Below are 19,034 nucleotides of genomic sequence, written 5' to 3' on the forward strand. Positions count from 1 at the left end.
GATAGATAGATAGATAGATAGATAGATAGATAGATAGATAGATAGATAGATAGATAGATAGATAGATAGATAGATAAAACAATCCTTAGTGATTAGCCGATAAGAGATAACAAAGTTGTGGTAAATTTATTACTTGCTGCAGGGTGAGCTCTCTTGCCAAGGCACCGGGGATTGTTCTCAGGGTTGCGTTCACCTCCGCCGAAGATCCAGGAAGTAGAATTATAAGTCTCTGTGTAAATGCCTCTTTGTTCATTCTCAGCCCGCACTTGTGCCAGGTCCATGGAACGCGTTTCTTCTGAGGTCACTGCATGTGGCAGAGAAAGAGCAGAAGCAGGGTTTTAAATGATCAAAAGTACTGGTAAATCATTTTCCAAAGTTTGAAACTGCAATTTATTTGAAGGCAAAAATATATGTATGATTCCAAGGCAACTTAACATTAACGATTTCCCATTGATTCATTTTCTCACCGTCAAGATAAATGAAAAAAAAAACAAGTATTTCAGTCCCTCTGAGAGAATACAATGCAGCTTCTCCTAGCTCTGCATACATCTTCCTTGCAAACAATAGCAAGTTGTGCTCTATGGGATCAGCATGTGAAACTCAAGGACATTGAAGGTGAAGAATGAATCTGCAAAGATGCAGGACACTTTAAATTATTAGTGTTACTATTTCCCACATATTCATGTGAAGCAACACACATCCTACTTATTGTTCACTATTTCTATATTCTCCTGCATAACCTGAACTGCTGAACACACCTTACTTTAGTTTAGAATTTAATTTAGAGTTACAGCATGGTAACAGACCCATTGACCCATCAAATCCATTCCGACCATAGAACACCCGTTCACCTTAATTCTATGTTATCCCATTTTCTCATCCTTTACATACTGAGAGTAATTTACAGAGACCAATTAACCTACAATCCCACACATCTTTGGGATGTGGGAAGAAACCAGAGCACCTGGAGGAAACCCACATGCAAACTCCATGCAGGCAGCACCTGAGGTTAGGATCGAAATAGGGTCGCTGATGCTGTGATGCAGCATTTCTATCAGCTGCACCACTGTGCTGCCTGCATTGTTCTATATTTCAGAGCTTTTACATATCTTTTATTTGCAAAGCTGAATCTCTCTGTTCTCTCATTAATCTATCAACCCATTGATTCAGCAACAGCTAATCATCGAAGGAACCATTGGCTTCATCATATCATATACTTTCTCATTGTCCTGTCCATCCCTCCCCGACCTCTCTGCAATTTAAAACAAACTTGTTTTCTAACTTTTCCAGTTCTAATGAAAGATCTTTGACCTGAAATATTACAGTATCTCTATCTCTTTCCTCAGAATTTCTAATGTGCCAATATACACAAATACCACAATACCACCGACCTTGGTTGTGTGGCAATAAAATTATTTCTATTCTATTCTAAAATTATTTCTAAATACCACATTTTGAATGATATATGCCACATATTTATACAAGTGTTATATTAATGTAGCAATCCAATGTTGTATGGTTAGAGCATTTTCATGCTAAGGATTTCCTTGAGCTTTCTTCAGACTGGTTGCCTGTAATTTTGTGGGAAGATGTGCTGAAACCCTGCTTATATGTATAAGTGTGCTTAGAATTGAAAATATAGTGTATTATCAGGATTTACATTCAAGAACTTCATGCTGGCTTTCTCTAATCAATCAGCATTGGTCTCTGTGCTTCAAATGTTCCTCACCACTGAGATTAAATTGATATATTTATAATTACTCAGTTTATCACTACACTGTCTTTTTGAACAAGGGTATAATCTTTTCAACTTTATAGTCATCAGGCACCATGTAGAGTTAAAGATATTTCAAAGGTTATGGCCGGGGTCTCTAAAATGTCCTTAACTTCATCCAGCAATAGGTGAATCATTTACTTTAGATCTAGGTCGCCTTTCTCATTACTCCTTGTTTTGTCATAGAGAGTTAAAGGGTTATACACATGGATAAAGGATCTCTGGCTCAATGAACCTGGCCATCAAGCTCCTATGTACAGTAATCTTACATTCACCATATTTTATTCTTCCCACATTCCCATCAGCTCACAGAATCCAACACTCACCTACACACACAAGGGGCAACTTATAGTGGCCAGTGAACCCAGCAGTCTGCTTGTCTTCAGGATGTGAGGAAACAGGAGCACCCACGTAAATCATAGTCATACAGTGTGGAAACATGCCTTTCAGTCCAACTTGCCCACACCGACCAACATATCCCATCTACACTAATCCCACCTGCCTGCGTTAGGCCCACCTATCTATATATTTAAAAGTCTGATCTTGTATGTGGATTTGTGTGTGTGTAAGTAAGTAAGTAAGTAAGTAAGTTTATTGGCCAAGTATTCACATACAAGGAATTTGCCTTGGTGCTCCGCCCACAAGTAACAACATGACATACAGTGACAGTTACGAATGTCTCAGAAAACACTAAATATTAATAATAATAAAACATTAATGATAAAACACCATTGACAAAGCATGTGAACCAACAAAATACCAGATCAAAGGGAGGCTACAGATTTCTGGCTGTTGAGTAGAGCAACTACTCGTGGATAAAACTGTTTTTATGTCTGGCTGTGGCAGCTTTGACAGTCCGGAGTCGCCTTCCAGAGGGAAGTGATTCAAAGAGTTTGTGGCCAGGTTGAGAGGGGTCAGAGATGATCTTGCCCGCTCGCTTCCTGGCCCTTGCAGTGTACAGTTCATCAATGGAGGGAAGGCTGCAGCCAATAATCTTCTCCGCTGATCGGACGATGCAGGAGTTGCAGTTCGTCCACTTTGTTCTTGAGAGAACGTACGTTTGCCAGGAATATGCTCGGGAGTGTTGTGCGCGATCCTCGTCGCCGGAGTCGGGTGAGTGCTCCAGGGCGCTTCCCACGGGTCCTCCTCCGTCTCAAGACCTTGAACGTAGCCAGAGCCCCGCCGACGAGTATGTCCAAATAATCCAGCGAGTGAGAGAAATCCGGAACGATGTTTGGAGGTACCGTATGTCCGATGTTTATGAGTACCTCTCTCGTGAAAGTAATCTTTGTAGGGTTTTCACAGACGACACAAATGAACAAACACATACAAAACAGCAAGGAGCAGTACACCATGGCTGCCATCGTCGACGCCAGTAGCAGTGTATAATCACATCTTCTTGAAAAAACAATGCGCTAACAGTAAAATGTTTACCTATATGCTCGGCAGAGAATTTTTCCCCGTTGGAGTCCGGAAACCGCTTTCTCTGAATAATTTCATGGTTTAGATTTCCGGGTAATTAGTGACAATGTTCAAATCTGACAAAAGCTTTGAAATAAAAACAACTGTCTTCACTGATGACGTCACAATTGGGTCTGCGTGGCCCGGCGGCCGTGCTCGTGCTGTGAGTGACGTCAACCAACCAAACAACCCACACAACGCCCGACCATCTCTCTCCACCCCCCCCTCCCCGTTATTCAAAAGACGCAGACAGAAAGAAGGAGGCGAGTCGGATTTGGATGAACCTCCAAACTCGCAGTACGTTGGTGACGCCTGCTGTCTGCGGCGGGCCAGACAAAAAACACCAGAACCCAGGAGGAGAAAAAGAAGAGGAGAAAAAAGAAACACCGAAAAAAAGAAAAGAGAAAAAGAAGAAGAGAAAAGGAAGAAGGAAGAAAAAAGAAAGGAAGAAAAGAAGAGGAAGGGAAAAAGAAATGAAGAGGAGGAGAAGGGAAACAGAAAGAGCGAACACGAGAAAAAACTATACCTATTCCCCCTCTCCCATACGAATCTCTTCCACCTCCACCCCCTTACCCCCTCCTGTCTCACCCATCACTCTCTTTCCCACCCTCTCCATCCATGCCTTCCAACCACTCCTCCTCCCCCCCCCTAAACATTGTTCATAAACATTGCGATAGTACCTGCAAATGTTGCGTCAGTACCTGCAAACATCTACGGACACATGTGAGCTCCTGGCCTGTGAAATCCATGGAGTCACAGACACATCTGAGCTCCACTTATTCAGCACGAGAGTTCAGGATTGAACAAGGTCCATGAGTGAATGGCTCGATTGTAATCATGTATTGTGATACACTAAACTAAACTAAACTAAACTAATTGCACCACAGTGAATTATCAATTGGTTGTCTGCCTTGAATATCAATCACATCTTCCACTATTGAATCTCCAACAGAATCTTCTTCTTTGGTGAAGTTTGATGTAAAATGGTGTCAAGGAAAGAGTCTTCACGTCGAGGCCCTGTTCCCACCAATCTTTCCACCACCACACACAAGAAGCACGAGAAACGCAAGACCGTTGTATGCGGATGCCGAGAATTGTGTTCAGCTCTGGCTGAACAACTTCTAATCTTGTCTGTGGACTCGACAAGAAGAAGATGTAAAATTATTTGGTACACAGTCATGTCCTCTCCTTTATTTTGTTTCGACCTTTCCATATGTTTCTAGACCTTCTTAGCTAGCACCTTATGATGAGGATGGTAGATTTCCTACCATAACTGACATAATTAAAGCCAAATTAGTTTTTACAACAATCAACTGGCTTTATTTCTTTCTTTCTCTATTTATTTATTTCTACATTTACTCAATTAGCTGAATTTAAATTCTTTACAGTTGCCGTGGTAGGACACAAACCTATGTCTTCACGATCGGTGATCCAGAACTCAGGTCATTAACCAGTAACCTATGGATTAACTAATCCTTACTAAATATTATTGTATGTTCTGTTCATGGCAAGTGTGAGGGAATACTGCAAAATTAGAAGCAAATTGACTTTACAATGACGTCTCATTCAACAGTCATCCTAAGCCATATAAATGATTGGTGTACAAAGTTCAATCTTTCTTCCAAGTTTTACATAGTCTTTAATAATGGCAATCATTCCATGTCATTCACATGCATCAAATCCTAATAGTTTTATAGACTTTAATTTTACTTATTAATTTGGGTTTTTCTGGCAAGGCTAACATGTACTGTTCATTCCTAATTGCTCTTGAGAAGGTGGTAATAAGTTATTTTGATCCCAGTCCTTCCGGTGAAGGTATCTCACAATGCTGTTGGGTAAGGTGTTCCAGGATTTAAACCCAATGATGATGAAGAACTGGCAATATATTTCCAAGACTGGATAGCGTGTGACTTGGGAGGTCATTGTAGAATATGAGAGGTATAAATAATTACTAAACAAATACACGCACTTCATGCACTCAATAATTCTTACAAATGACAAAATTTTGATAAGAAAATGAACATTAACCAAAAAACTTGCAAATGTATTTGAACATTGCCCCATTTTACGAAGAAAGTAAATTATTTGAGAAACTTTTAATTAAATAAAAGCATTCTACTCCCATTGGCCTTTCACCCTCAAAGCTGGTTCTTCCCCATTCAAATGAAAATGTAAAATTTAACAGACTCACAGGTTTTAATGAAGTGGAATTTAGCTGAAAGCTTTTATAATAGAAAATTGGTGCAGGAGTAGGCAATTTGGCCGTTCAAGCCAGCACCGCCATTCAATATGATCATAGCTGATCGTCCAAAATCAGTAACCCGTTCAGGCGTTTTCCCCATACCCCTTGATTCCCTTAGCCCTAAGAGATAAATCTAACTCTTTCTTGAAAACATCCAGTGAATTGGCCTCCACTGCCTTCTGTGGCCGAGAATGCCACAGATCCACAACTCTCTGGGTGAAATAATTGTTTTGCTAGTACATAAGGCAAAGAGAACACTTGCATTTTCTCAGGCTATTTCTCAATTTCAGCATTTGTTTTCACATGAGTGAGTTACAATATATGTTCACTCTCTGACCTGGAGCTGGGGATGATTATCATAACCAGGACCCCTTCCAAATAAAATCCAATAACGGACATAAAGAGCTTCTTATATTTGAAACAGGGCCTGGACAAGCAATTCCATTTAAATTCAGTCAGTAATGAGGTTGATTCATGGATAATGCAAGAACCTTTTTTCGAAAGATGTGAAGTAACTGCTTGATTATAATTAAGGGTATTTTTGAACAATGGCTGTAGCTGCTCACCACTATGTAGGTTGTCAGGAGCTGCTCTGAACCTTGGAAGGACATCAAAGGTTAGCATGTAGTACAGACTTCTCCTATGTACCAGTGCAATAAAATTACTATGTTCTGAAACACCAACATGCTTTTAATTCACTTTTTTTCCCAGACATTATGCAATAGCGTGATAAATCATTCAGTGGACCAGATGAATTTCAAGCGAGTATGAGAAATGAGACTGAAGTGCATTAGAGGGAATGCAGGAGCCAGAATTCCTGAATAATCAGACAACCGTTTATCAGAGTGCCAGTGGTTTGAAAAGTAGAAACATCAGAATGGTGGAGTAATATTTGACTGGAATTTATTAATATACGTGTGCAGCTCTTTGTGATTTCTGCTAGCAATTACCCTGCCTCCTCCAGTTGCTCCTTGATGCAAACTCCATGTGGAATCCAGAGATGGAGTACAAACTTACTGAATGTCTGTAGATTAACCATATTAGCCTACCTTTATTATATCTATCACCACACATATTATGCTTGCTGCACATTCCATATGCAGTCCAGTCCGGATCTTCATCCCTACCCCGGACTATTGATAACAGTACTTCACCAACTCACGGTCAGACTTGATGCTGACTACGGAGACGATAGCATGTAATGTTTCCTCCACTTGTGTTACAATAAAGGACTATGAGTTGTTACCCCTGTGTATGGGTCTCATTCCACAACAATTTCCCAACATATAACACGGGAAAATCAGTAAAGTGAGACCTGGCACAGGAACAGCTGTGAGGGAGAATGGCGAGTTTCACTTAATTTCTATTTTATTGATAAATTAATTTGCTTTATCATTTGCACTTATTTCAATGTTTTTAAGAGTTAAAAAGATAGTATCGTTGAGTCACGGAATTAAGCAGTTTGATGTCTTATTTTTGATACCCTGACCATGGGAAAAAGATTCTGTGACTATTTACCATATCTATGCCTCTTATTTGTATTTAATATTGTTACAATATTTTTGTAATAATTGGTTTAGCTGATTCATTAAAAAAAAACTTTTCTCAATATCAGGGGCATTCAGAAACATTCTAGGTATAAGATAGCTTCGACAGCTGAAATAGCTGATGATAAATCTTAGCTGGGTGAGCAAATGATTTTCAATTGCCTTCTAAGAGAACCCTGTTTCAGGTCATACTTGTGATGGCATTGTGTCATACAAAACCCGTGTGCCGAGCAGGGCCATGCCATTTTCCCCATAATTATATCAGCAAATTAACATCAAGAGAAAGGCAAAAAAGTAAGTCTGTATTTTTCTGCAGCAAAGGAATGAATCTCGCTGCGGCAGAACATCCTGGCTCCATGAAACCTGTGAGGATACTTTAATGACATCTTTAATGTGTCCACTCATGTTCTCACCTGATTCCTGATTGCTGGTGCCCGAGCTTCCTCCAATTGAGTTACATTGTTTACTCTCCCTATACTGTTTGCACCTCTTTGCCCAGTGTTCAGATCCTTCTCTTGCTGGTGGAGTCACTGGACAATTTTCACTGGCGGTCCCGTCTCTTTGCATGGAGTTGCTGGGCAGCTGCAGAAGACAACTTGCTTCAGCCTTCAGATCTAGTTCAAGAGAAACTATATTAATGATGCTATCAGGATGCCAATCGCCTTTCCTTCTCTCCAGAGATGTTCCCTGTCCCGCTGGGTTACTCCAGCAATTTGTGTCTCTCTTCGGTTTAAACCAGAATCTGCAGTTCCTTCCTACACATTGTACTTGTTATACTGTGTAACATACCATGATATTGGAGAGAAAGTATTATACATAACAGTGCGGTGACATAATAGCACACCAGGTAGTTCTGCAGCTGCACACTCTCCTACCAACCCCAGCCCCTCTCGTCCTAGTGACCCTAGGTTTGAGTCAATCTCGATTACTGACTTTGTGGAGTTTGCATGGCCTCCCTATGACAGTGTTGAGTTTCCATGGGGTTGTCTGATCTTCTCCCACAAGCTAAGCGAGAGCTAGCTGTCTTTGTTAACAACAGGGGCTTGGACTTCCAACAAACACCCACTTACCTCGACGTAAAGCTGGACAGGTCGTTTACATTCCATCAACACCCGGCTGGTCTCCGCGACAAGGTCATGGCACGTAGCGGCCTCATCTGACGGCTGGCAGGAGCAAGTTGGGGAGCCAGTCCATCAACTCTTCACACCTCTGCCTTAGCTCTTGTGTATGCCTCAGCTGAGTACTGCGCACCCGTATGGAGTAGAGGTAGACACACTAGCCTGGTAGACACGAGCCTGAACAGAACCTTACGAACCATCACTGGGTGCCTTCAACCTACTCCAGTCGAGCAGCTCCCTATACTTGTAGGCATTCCGCCTGCAGGGATCCGAAGACAAGCAGCATTTCTGGCACTATCTCGTCGTGCCATGGACCCAGATCACCTCCTCCATCAGGCTATCAGCAGAGAGCAGAGGCCACCCCGACTGAAGTCCCGTCACCCCTTTGCTCCACATGGAAAATAACTCCTAGCATCCATCCAGCCAACTGAGACAAAAGCACACCGGATAGCCACCTAGTGGTCACAGGAGTGGAAGGCAACCTCATCTCCATTACACTGCTACATCTCTTCACCAGATAAAAGCTGTCCAGGGTCTGACCTCCCCAGAGGAGCATGAGTGAAGCTCAACCGTACTGGAGTTGGGCGTTTCAATGCCAGCGTGTGGAGATGGGGGCTCCGCCAGAGCCCAGCCTGTGAATGTGGAGCAGACCAACAGACAGCCAACCATGTAATCTCTGGATGCCCGCTCTACCACCCACCAAATGGAGCTCAGGGCCTGGCAGACATTGACGCAGAGACAACAACTTGGCTGCTCAACATCTGGCTTGAGATCTAACTATTCCTTTGGTTTATGTTTCATTCCCAAGAAGACGTCCCACAACCTAAAGTGGTATCACTTGGTTAATTGGCAGCTCTTAGGCCAGCGAGTGGCAGGAGAATTCGGGGGAGTTGAATTGTTGAATTATTGAAATATTCAGCATGGAAACAGGCCCTTCATCCCACCGAGTCCATGCTGACCATTGATCACCCATTCACATTTGCTCTATTCCAATTTCACATCCACTCCCCGCACTCTAAGAACAATTTACAGAGGTCAACTAACTTAAAAACCTGATTTGGGAGGAAACTGGAGAACCCAGAGGAAACCCACGCGATCACAGGAAGAACGTGCAAACTCCACACAGACAGCACCCGAGGCTAGGATCGAACACGGGTCTCTGACGCTGTGATACAGCAGCTCTACCAGCTGCACTGTTGTGCTAATGGACATGTGAGAGAGAAAAGGTTACAGAAAAATAAGTGGAGAAGTTAGAATTATAGGAATGCTCTGGGAATTGGTGTAGACAAGATGGGCTGTTGCCACCTTATATGTTGTAAAGAAATAAGAGAAATATAAAATTAGTCCCTCTTATTAATAGATAGGGCCTGCTAAATATTAGTGCAAAGTGATGGAAAGACTTTCTTACGGTGAGTGCAGGTTAGCCTTGCTGTGATGTGCAGCAACATATTTGGTGCAATTAGGATATTGGATACTTTCATTAACAGTAGCTTTAAATACAACTTGACATCATGACAGGTCAAACCTTCACCTGTTTACAATTGGTGGCTGAATCATTCTCAGCTGTTTTGGCTACCCTCTAGTGTTTAGCCACAGAATGGCATTGGAAAGGATCGGGAGGCATGTCACTATAATTTCCACTGGGGAACGGATCAGAAGGAAGCAAAATGGGCCAAACATCAACACAGTTGCTCCCATTGTGTGAACTTGTTTGCAAGGAGCTGGCATAGCATTTGTTGTTTTATCCTGGCAGATCAGCATGGAACTGCACAATTGACAGAAGAGAGCAGGAGTAGTCATCCGGCCCTTCAAGACTGCCACACAATTCATGATTACGGCTGATTAGCATCTCTTCTGTACTAATTTCCCTTTGTTTGCAAATTCCTGATATGTCAAAAATTAATCTACCTGCTCTTTAACTACCTCCGGTGATCTTACTTCTGTAGGAATTTTGGACAGAGAATTCCTTCTGTGAGGAGAAATTCTTCAGCGTAAATGCAGGCAGTTTCCAGGACATTTGTATATGCACAGATTTGCCCTTGGCTGTACCCCATTGCTGGACTCCACACAGAGTGCAATAGTCAAACAGAGTCTAGCTGAGGTTTTGTAGCATTTATGCTGGGGGGTTTGAGTATGATTAATATTTAGATAAATATATTTATCTCTGTGTTTTAGGATTAACAGGCCCATTAAGTTGCAGCAAGTAGGAATTTAAATGTGCCTTTGTTGGCACATATAGCAAGTAAACACTTGGCTTTTGGATGTTATATTAAATTAAACCCAGTGCGTGATCCAAGAAGAGAGTTATTTGAAAGGGGATTATAAGGTTGTGAGAAGAAATGTAGGAATAAGGTTAGTTGAAAATTGTAAAAAATATTTTTAATTGGTTTATTATTGTTAATCATTTAAAAGTATTTAAATATTTATGGTTAATATCATTTTATATGATTTTTTAAACAATTTATCATTGTTTATTTCAATGTTGTAGTTGTTGTCAACTTTGACAGCCAGAAATGCTGACAGCAAGGCATGCTGGCTGATAGAAGCTTTTAGAGGAGTTCTTCAAACAAGGCTTGTTCTGATCTGTCCATAGGACTTTGTTACATTATTTACAGTATACTTTAGACTTTGGAGATACAGACAGGCGTTTTGGCCCGTCAAGTCCGTGCCCACCAGCGATCACCCCTACACCATCACTATCCTATGCACTTGGGACAATTTACTATTAACAGAAGCGATTAACCTATAAACTATGTATTTGGAATGTGGGAAGAAACCTGGAGCACCTGGAGAAAACCCACGCGGTCATAGGGAGAGCTTGGAAACTCCGTACGGACAGCACCCGTAGTCAGGATTGAACCGGATCTCTGGCACTGTAAGGCAGCAACTCTACCGCTGCGCCACTGTGAGTTAGATGTGACCCTTGTGGCCCTTGTGGCTAAAGGGATCAAGGGGTATGGAGAGAAGGCAGGTACAGGATACTGAGTTGGATGATCAGTCATGATCATATTGAATGGCGGTGCAGGCTCGAATGGCCTACTCCTGCACCTATTTTCTATGTTTTTCTATGTTTCTATGTCCTGTGAGGCCTTTCCTCCATTCAGGAACTCGTGGTGGTTCCAGGACTACAAGGATAAGTATGTTTCTCTTTCTGCATCCTGAGAAAGTAAATCCTAGGGGGAATGAGAAACATGGAATGCTGACAGGGCCCGTACTGAAAAATCCAAGGCTATAATGTAGCTTTTACATTATTACCTTACAGTATTTTACTTTTAGAAACTTGAGGGGAATGAGTTCTGGAGATCCCTAATATCAGAGGATGGTGCCTTGTAATGGGTTTGAGCATGCAATCTAATTCTGCCCAGCATCTTAAAAATAAATTTAATTGTATATTTAATCCATTAAAAAAAGTATTATTACAAATAACGATCTTGTTTTATATGGTAAACTTTATCAATGGTATCACTAATAGCTTCTGCCATACCTTGTTGACAATTTTGTTTCTCCGCTTGTGCTGACTTCTGGCAATTTATTTCCCCTTTCTCTCTTTCACTTGGTGCTGCAAAGTCTTGTTGCTGTGTATCCTCAAGGAGACAATTCTCACTTGTGGGAATTGTCACTTCATCCATGTTCGTTTTTAACGTTTCATATCTTTTCGCGAGATTCTGTGCATTGTCGCCTTGATGAGGTGAACATTCTGTGTTATTATGTTGCTTGCTGTTTTGTTGAATAGCAGTAGTTGTGTTGCAGTGGTTACTTTTCAGCGGCTCATCGTCACATTCTTCATAAGCCGAAGGAACCGTCTTTTCATGATTTTGTTCACAATCATCACTCAATGTAGTAAGAGAAACCCGAGACAAACATTCAGTGGCAAGCAAAGTCGGAATATCTCCCACAGTGTCTGAGGAAGTACTTTCTTGTTCAAGGTCAGACCTATCAGCCCTGTTAGGCTCATTGAATACCATGTCGTCCTCATTACATTCTCTAAATGCAGAGAAATGTGGTGATGCATCAATAGTCTCAATCTTACGGTTGTTATTTTGAATGATTGATATTTGATCAAGTGCTCCTGTTTGTAATATTGTCACTGAGTGTCTTCTCCTTTTGACTTCAGTGGTTGTATCTTCGGTCTTTGCTCTGATGTCAGTATCCACCTTAGAAATTGTGTCAAATGCAATTGCAGTTTCTTGGTCATTGTTGGGTGCGTGGTCACTTGGTGAAAGTGGTGTGGTTTGTATCTGAAATTGCTCATTTGCTGAAGCAATATCTCCAACAAGCTCACTGGGATAGTCACTATCTAAAGTCTCTTCATCGAAGCCACTCTCTGTGAAATCTCCTTGCTCCTGGGGATCTGTACTCTGCCATGAATCCATGTCTCTCTTGGTGACATCTTTCATTCTTTCTTCAGGGAGTGCAACTTGCTGTGGGCACAAGTCCGTCCTAAAAATATCAGTCCTGCCTTCAAATTCTGATTTTGCGATCGGACTCAGACAGAACACATCGTCAACACTCTCTTCTGAATGAAACCCAAACGGGCTGTGATTGACTCTTCCTTGCATCTCAGGACTTCTATCTAGGGACTTCATGGGACTCAGCGTGTCCGATGATGACCAGCAGCTGAATCTACTCCCGTCACAGGAATCCTTGCAGTTTTGTTTGCCTGGGTTAGTGTATCCTTGAAAACATCTAAAACTCCTCATATCTTCACTGGAAACTCTTTCTGGTTTACCTTGTTTCCTGGGAAGAGTCTGTGTGAAGCAAGGGGGGAGAATATGCAGTGTATGTGGCTGGCCTTGGTGAGGCAGGTTGGCGACATCCTTCCATTCCATCTGAAGAGCCACATCCATGCTATCACTATGTGGGTATGTCTTCCTCCTCACTGTTGGCTGCATCTGACGAATGTTAAGAGCCCTTATCCCTTCTACATTATCAATGCCATTGTTCCTGCAGCTATTTTTAATTTTGCTCAAATCATTCTTTGTGGAACTTGATTCCAATGGCTCCAAGACTCGAACTCTGTGACCATATTCAGATAATCTTTCCCACTTATCGAAGATTGTGCATTCGTGATTAACGTTGATATGGGAGGACTTGCGCCTTGGATTTCCTACCATTTCTTTCCCATTGGAAGAAAGGTAACTCTCACAACATGCTGACGTACCACGTGAGACATCAGACTCACTGTTGTGCTTCTCTTGAATTAAACATTCGCTTTCTTGAGTCTCAGGGAGTAGTTCTATATCTTCACTGCCATCTGCAAACTCGATCGGAGGTGGGATAGTCAAAGCACAATCAATAAATAGATTTGGATTGCATGCGCAGTCTCCTGCATGTTTAAGTATGTATGAATTGCAGGATCCTTTTGATGAAGGGTGATCTTTGGGATAGTGTAATGTTTCATCGTTGTACTTCTCTTCATACGTGAACTTCTCGTCACAGTTTTGTTCACAAATTGGAACATTATTCCTGCAGCTAACATAATTTTCCTCGGAAACTTTCAGCTCCTTGTCATTTGTTGTAATCCTAAATTCAGGCCAAGGACTTTGGTCAGTTTGTTGGTCACACTCCCAGTTGTTTAAAGCAGCGGAACAAGACGCCAGCATGTTATGCCTTTGACACCTTGAACATTCTTCCTTTTTGTTGCTGAGCATGAAAGTACTTCCATCACCAGAAAATGAAATGGTTTTGATTTCCACTTTGACACTGGAAGACTTGGATCTTGCCTTGGCAGTAGCCTCCTGGTTTGAACTGCCAGCTTTAGCTTTGCACAAAGGCTGCTGCTGCAAAATAATCCTGGTGTTCTCTATTATTTCTGGATTCAACTCTGAGTGCTCTATTGTGACTGATACTTTTTCTGCCAAAGCTTGTTTAATCAATGCCTGGAAGGTAATTTTGTCCTCTGTTTTGTCTACCTTGTAGTCCAATGTATCCAGCTCCATATTAGATCTGGATTCACCGTGGTGGTGTTTCCTGCTGCCTTTGTCACTGCTTTCCTCAGCTGACTGAGGGCCTCCATGTTCCCGTGAAGGGGTTGCACGTTTTCTAGCAGAGCTCTTGGCATTTCCATCAACAAACTTTTTACTGGTGGCATTCTGGCAGTCAGACTGCAATGACAGATTGCTACCTTTAGAGAAAAAGCATATTCAGTTAATATGGAGGCCACAACAGTAAGATTTCTGAAATGTATAATTTATAAGATTGGAAATTATTTGTTTTACAAATTATTGCCCTTTTCTTCTGGAGCATCAGAGCAATCCATTCAGCCAATTAATTTTCCTGCTAATGCCATTATTTACAAGGTATGTTATTATTTTACTTTAGATTTTGGACCTTAGAGATACAGTGTGCAAACAGACCCTTCCGATCACCGAGTCCAAGTTGAACACCAATTATCCCATACACTAGCACTATCCTACACACTAGGGACAATTTACAATTTACAGAAGCCAATTAGCCTACAAAACTGTACATCCTTGGAGTGTGTGTGGAAACCAGAACAGCTGGAGAAACCTCATGTGGTCACATGGAGAACGTACTAACTCCATACAAACAGCACCCGTAGTCAGGATCGATTCCGGTTCTCAGTCACTACAAGGCAGCAACCCTATCGCTGCGCCAATGTGCCACCCTTATTAATTCTTCCTTATATAGTCAATTATTTGTGGACATTTTCTCTATGCTGATCTTCAAAAGTAAAAAAATAGAATGTCCCTAAATCCCTGTCTTGTTATTCAACTCTGGATAAACCCATTGTGTCTTCTAGAGTATATAATGACCTCAGCACACATACAAATCTTATACAATACACACTAGACTAAGTGGGAACCGTTGGGTCCCAGTCACATGGGAGGCCTGGTACCTTAACGCCACCCATTTCCCAATGCAATATTCCACCACTCACCCGTTCCCCCAATGCAATATTCCACCATTCAACCATAGCCCCTAACTGCGCAGGCGCAGCTCATTTTCCCTCATCCCCGAGCACTCCCTCCCCCTCCTTTTCATGTGTGGGAGGGGAGGGGGTGGAGGGAAGTGGGGTGTGTGGCAGGGGAGGGGGGTGTGGTGTGGGAGGGGAGGTGGGGTTGTGGCGGAGGTGTGTGTGTGGGCAGGGAGATGTAGGAGGGGGGAGATGGTGGTGTGGGGGGGGTGGGGAGGGGGAGGTGTGTATGTGGGCGGGAGTGGTGTGGGAGGGGGAGGAGGGATGTGGGAGGGGGCAGTGTTGGGGAGGGGGAGTGTGTGGGAGGGGGGAGTGTGTGGGCGGGGGTGTGTGTGTGGGTGGGGAGGTGGGCGGGAGGGTTGTGGGGGAGGGGGGTGTGGGGGGATGGGGTGTGTGTGTGGGGGGGTGCATGGGCAGGGGGGTGTGGGAGGGGGGTGTGTGGGAGGGGTTGTGGGGGGAGGGGTGTGTCAGCGGGAGGGGGGGTTGTGGGGGCAGGATGGGTGGGCGGGAGGGTTGTGAGGTGGCTGGATGTGTGGGAAGGGTTGTAGGGGGAGGGGGTGTGTGAGCGTGGGGGGGGGTGGGGGGTGGGGGGTGGGGGCTGTGTGGGCAGGGGGGAAGGGGGAGAGAGCTCGGAGAAAAGACGGGTGAAGACCTATGGGGAGAAGGGGGTATCATGCGGAGGAGGGCAGGAGCCAGCGAGGGGAACCAGAGGGGAAGGGGCTGGACCTGACGTTGCGATGGGGACTCACAGCGGGCGCTGGGCGCTGGTCGGTCTCCTCCGCCGGGATCAGAGTCTCCGCTTTCCATTTGGCGACATCGCCAACATCTCCTAATCCACGCTGGGCCGGGCCGGGCAGGGCTGGGCTGGGATGGGCCGCCTCCGGTCCCTCCGAAACTGTGTACGGTTGGAGACCTCCGCCCACCATCCAGAGCGTCCCTCAGCTCCAGTAAAGATGCGATGGCACAGGATGGGGCGGACCGTCCCAGGGAGTGACAGGAGAAGAGACTAATCCATGCGGCGCTGACTGGCAGGAGAGGAGATCGATCTGCGCACGCGCGTTTTAAAAGATTTTTAAACCTCGCTAACTTTTACATTATGCCACCGGTCGGGACAAAACTTGATGCACTCGCAGCAGAGAAGAATGGTGAGTGTGCTGGTGAAAATCGTAGCGCTATCGCATACCGTTTTTGCGCAATTAGAATGACCGCGCAAACCGGAAGATAACGGAAGATAACAAGATCAGAGTTTTAGTTATGTATAGATAGATGGAAGATAGATAATAATCATGTACAAATACATAATCTTATAGTTTACAAGTTCCATTGGCATTTCCAAAGATATTAAACTTAAATATACCAAATAATTAGAATCTACCATGCCTCCAGATAATTCTAGTTTAATTGAATTAATTTCTCATTTAATGTTTAATCTTTAATTTTCTTTTGTCATTAGTTAGCAGTATTTTAAGATTGCTGAATGTGTGATTGTTTTACTTGCCTTCTTTAGAATTGGAGCCTTTTTGTTTTCTGCAACATCTCCGCCTTCTCCGGGTCATTTTCATGCAAGTTGGCTGCTTCCAAATATGCAAAAGTCTTTAAATTCATAAACTGTGAATAGATATATAACAAAGAGTAATATTACAATCTTCAACTATAGAAACATTTTTCCTCAAGTGGAATTTATGTATGATACTTAATTTCATGAACTAATTGTGAAGCAGCTGTAACTTTCATTATTCAGTTAACAGTTTTTAAAATAAATATTAGCTAATTATTCCATTGGTATTCATTGATAACACAAGAAATGTTTAATTTTACTTCGGAGTCACGTGAGTGATTCCGTGAAGAAGCCCCGCCAGACCGCATGCGTATCATTACGTCATCCGCATGGCGAGGCACCGGTCTGGCAGGCGACTCATTCCTGCCAGCGGTAAGTAAAAAACCTACAGGTAAGTTTTCATTACTTACCAGGTTGTGTTCTTCCTGCAGGAACCTCCTCTTACAGAGGTTCCTGTTGGCTACAGTGACGCAGTCCGGTCGAGCCACGGGGAAACCGACATTGGGCTGTGGGAAGACCCAGGCCCAGACCGCAAACGCGGGAGCCGGCGGACGTTGGGTGCGTTACTCCAGCCGCTGACAAGGCAGTCAGCGACTTCCAGACCGCGGAGGTTCCCGTGGAGGGCAAGTCCTAACGGTATTAGGGTGCCGACTGCACCGTGGCAAACCCGGTGTTAAAAAAGCCACTCTTAAAATAACCCGTAAATCGGGGCAGGAGGATACACCTCCCAATAAAAAAGATGTTGCAGACATCTGGTAAGATGGAGCACCTGATAAAAGGGATGCTCCATCACGACAGGCTCCAGGAGGAGCTTCATACCCAACAGGTCACCCCAAGGGCCGTGGCAGCAGCTTCAGGTAAGGGCTGTACAGATAAAATCAGCTCCCTTACAGGAGCTTTATATCCACAGGTCCTCATAAAGGAGGTTGAGCATACCAGGGCAGAGTTATTCTGTCACTGAGGTTACAGGTATTGCAAAGCATACCCCAAGGCATAATGTCAAGAAGCTGTTGAGCACAGGTCCAGCATAATCTACCCCAGTAAGGAGCTTTTATATTCAGAGATTTGAGGTATGGGAAAGCAGGCACCAAGGCATAAAACCAAGCAAGGCTCTTTGAGCACAGCTCCAACAAGATATCCTCCAACAAAAGAGCTTTTTATCCTGAGGTAGAGGTGGACTCTGAGGTTGGAGGTATTGAAAAACATACCCCAAAGCATAAACCCAAGAAAGGCTGTTGAGCACAGTTCCAGTAGGATATGCTCCAGTAAGGGAGCTTTATATTCGAAGGTCTCTTCAGCACCTGGTCAGGCTGTCCAAAAATCCTCTCTCTATGAAAGAGATCACCAGTGTCAGTATAACCAACTACAAAGGTGGACAATACCCGGAAGGGGCCAGAGTTCCCCTCATGCTATAAATGACGAGAATAAAAACACTTAAGGGGTGACATAAAAATAAGCCGCTGAACTTCTCTTAGGGCAAAAACTATTCAACACGTAAAATTCTGGATAGGAAGCAAAGTTTTGGACCAATTGAGGTACCATTAAAGAGCAAAGCTTCATCGTTGTGGCAACAACACAAAAACCCAATGCCTTCGTAGACAGTAAACAGTTCACAGTTCACTGAAGTTGGTGGCAGCATGAAAGTTGGACAGAGGGGAATCCGAGAACTAAGTCGAGCTCAGGAAAAATATGGGACCATCTACAAGTTGGCAATAATTACACTTGTTGGTACTAATGATAATGACAACATGTGTTTGGGCCATGTGTTGTACGAAAATAGCATTTACCCTTGGTAAGGATGAAAAGTTCCTAGTAGCCTTACAACACACAAATGGATGAGATCTAACCATGTAAAATTGCACAATGCTAAGGTTCCAAGCACAGAAATTGTCCAGAGTTGTTTTCAGGGCAGGGTCAGTATTATGGCCAGGAATGGCTTTCGGGACATAAAGACGTCTGGGGGCGTCTAGACAAGACGGAGCACCTTATGGAAAGGATGCTCCATCATGACGTTTTCCAACGTGAGTACTATACCCATGGGCCACCCCATCAGTCGCGGCAGCAACCTCCAGCAGAGGTCTATACAGGGCAGACCCGTACCAAACAGGAGGAACCATACCTCCACGGGTCAACATGGGGGCCCATACCAGCAGCACCATGTCAAGGGCTGCTGAAGCCTCCCTCACGCAAAAAGAGGTAGAGCCAGGGCAGTATGGCACTGACCCTGAAGTTGGAGGTATAGCGGAGGAGCACCGTAGGCCCAATGCACCGCAGGTCTACCTGGGTGCCTATACCAGCAGCACCATGTCAAGGGCTGCTGAAGCCTCCCTCATGCAAGAGCAGGGAGAGCCAGGGCAAAGTATGGCACTGACCCTGAAGGCACGAGAGCATCGCTCC

General features: G+C 43.6%; 1 protein-coding gene across 1 annotated transcript; it reads right to left on the bottom strand.

The window, feature by feature from the left end:
• Nucleotides 1-7,526: 7,526 nt before the first annotated feature.
• Nucleotides 7,527-18,772, bottom strand: LOC116970743. The gene is made up of 4 exons (XM_033017218.1): nucleotides 18,757-18,772; nucleotides 11,627-14,266; nucleotides 7,590-7,638; nucleotides 7,527-7,542 (listed from the first exon to the last, which is right to left on the bottom strand). The coding sequence occupies exons 1-4, from the start codon at nucleotides 18,770-18,772 to the stop codon at nucleotides 7,527-7,529; spliced, it is 2,721 nt and encodes a 906-aa protein (XP_032873109.1).
• Between the last annotated feature and the right edge of the window lie 262 nt (nucleotides 18,773-19,034).

The sequence above is a fragment of the Amblyraja radiata genome, chromosome 3 (genome assembly GCF_010909765.2).
Source record: "Amblyraja radiata isolate CabotCenter1 chromosome 3, sAmbRad1.1.pri, whole genome shotgun sequence".
NCBI lineage: Eukaryota > Metazoa > Chordata > Chondrichthyes > Rajiformes > Rajidae > Amblyraja > Amblyraja radiata.

What these genes read in the sequence shown, in the direction of transcription:
- LOC116970743 (XM_033017218.1), bottom strand. An exon ending in GAAACAAAATTGTCAACAAG is followed by an intron (nt 7,639 to 11,626) that starts GTATGGCAGAAG and finishes CTCTTGAACTAG; the next exon opens with ATCTGAAGGCTGAAGCAAGT.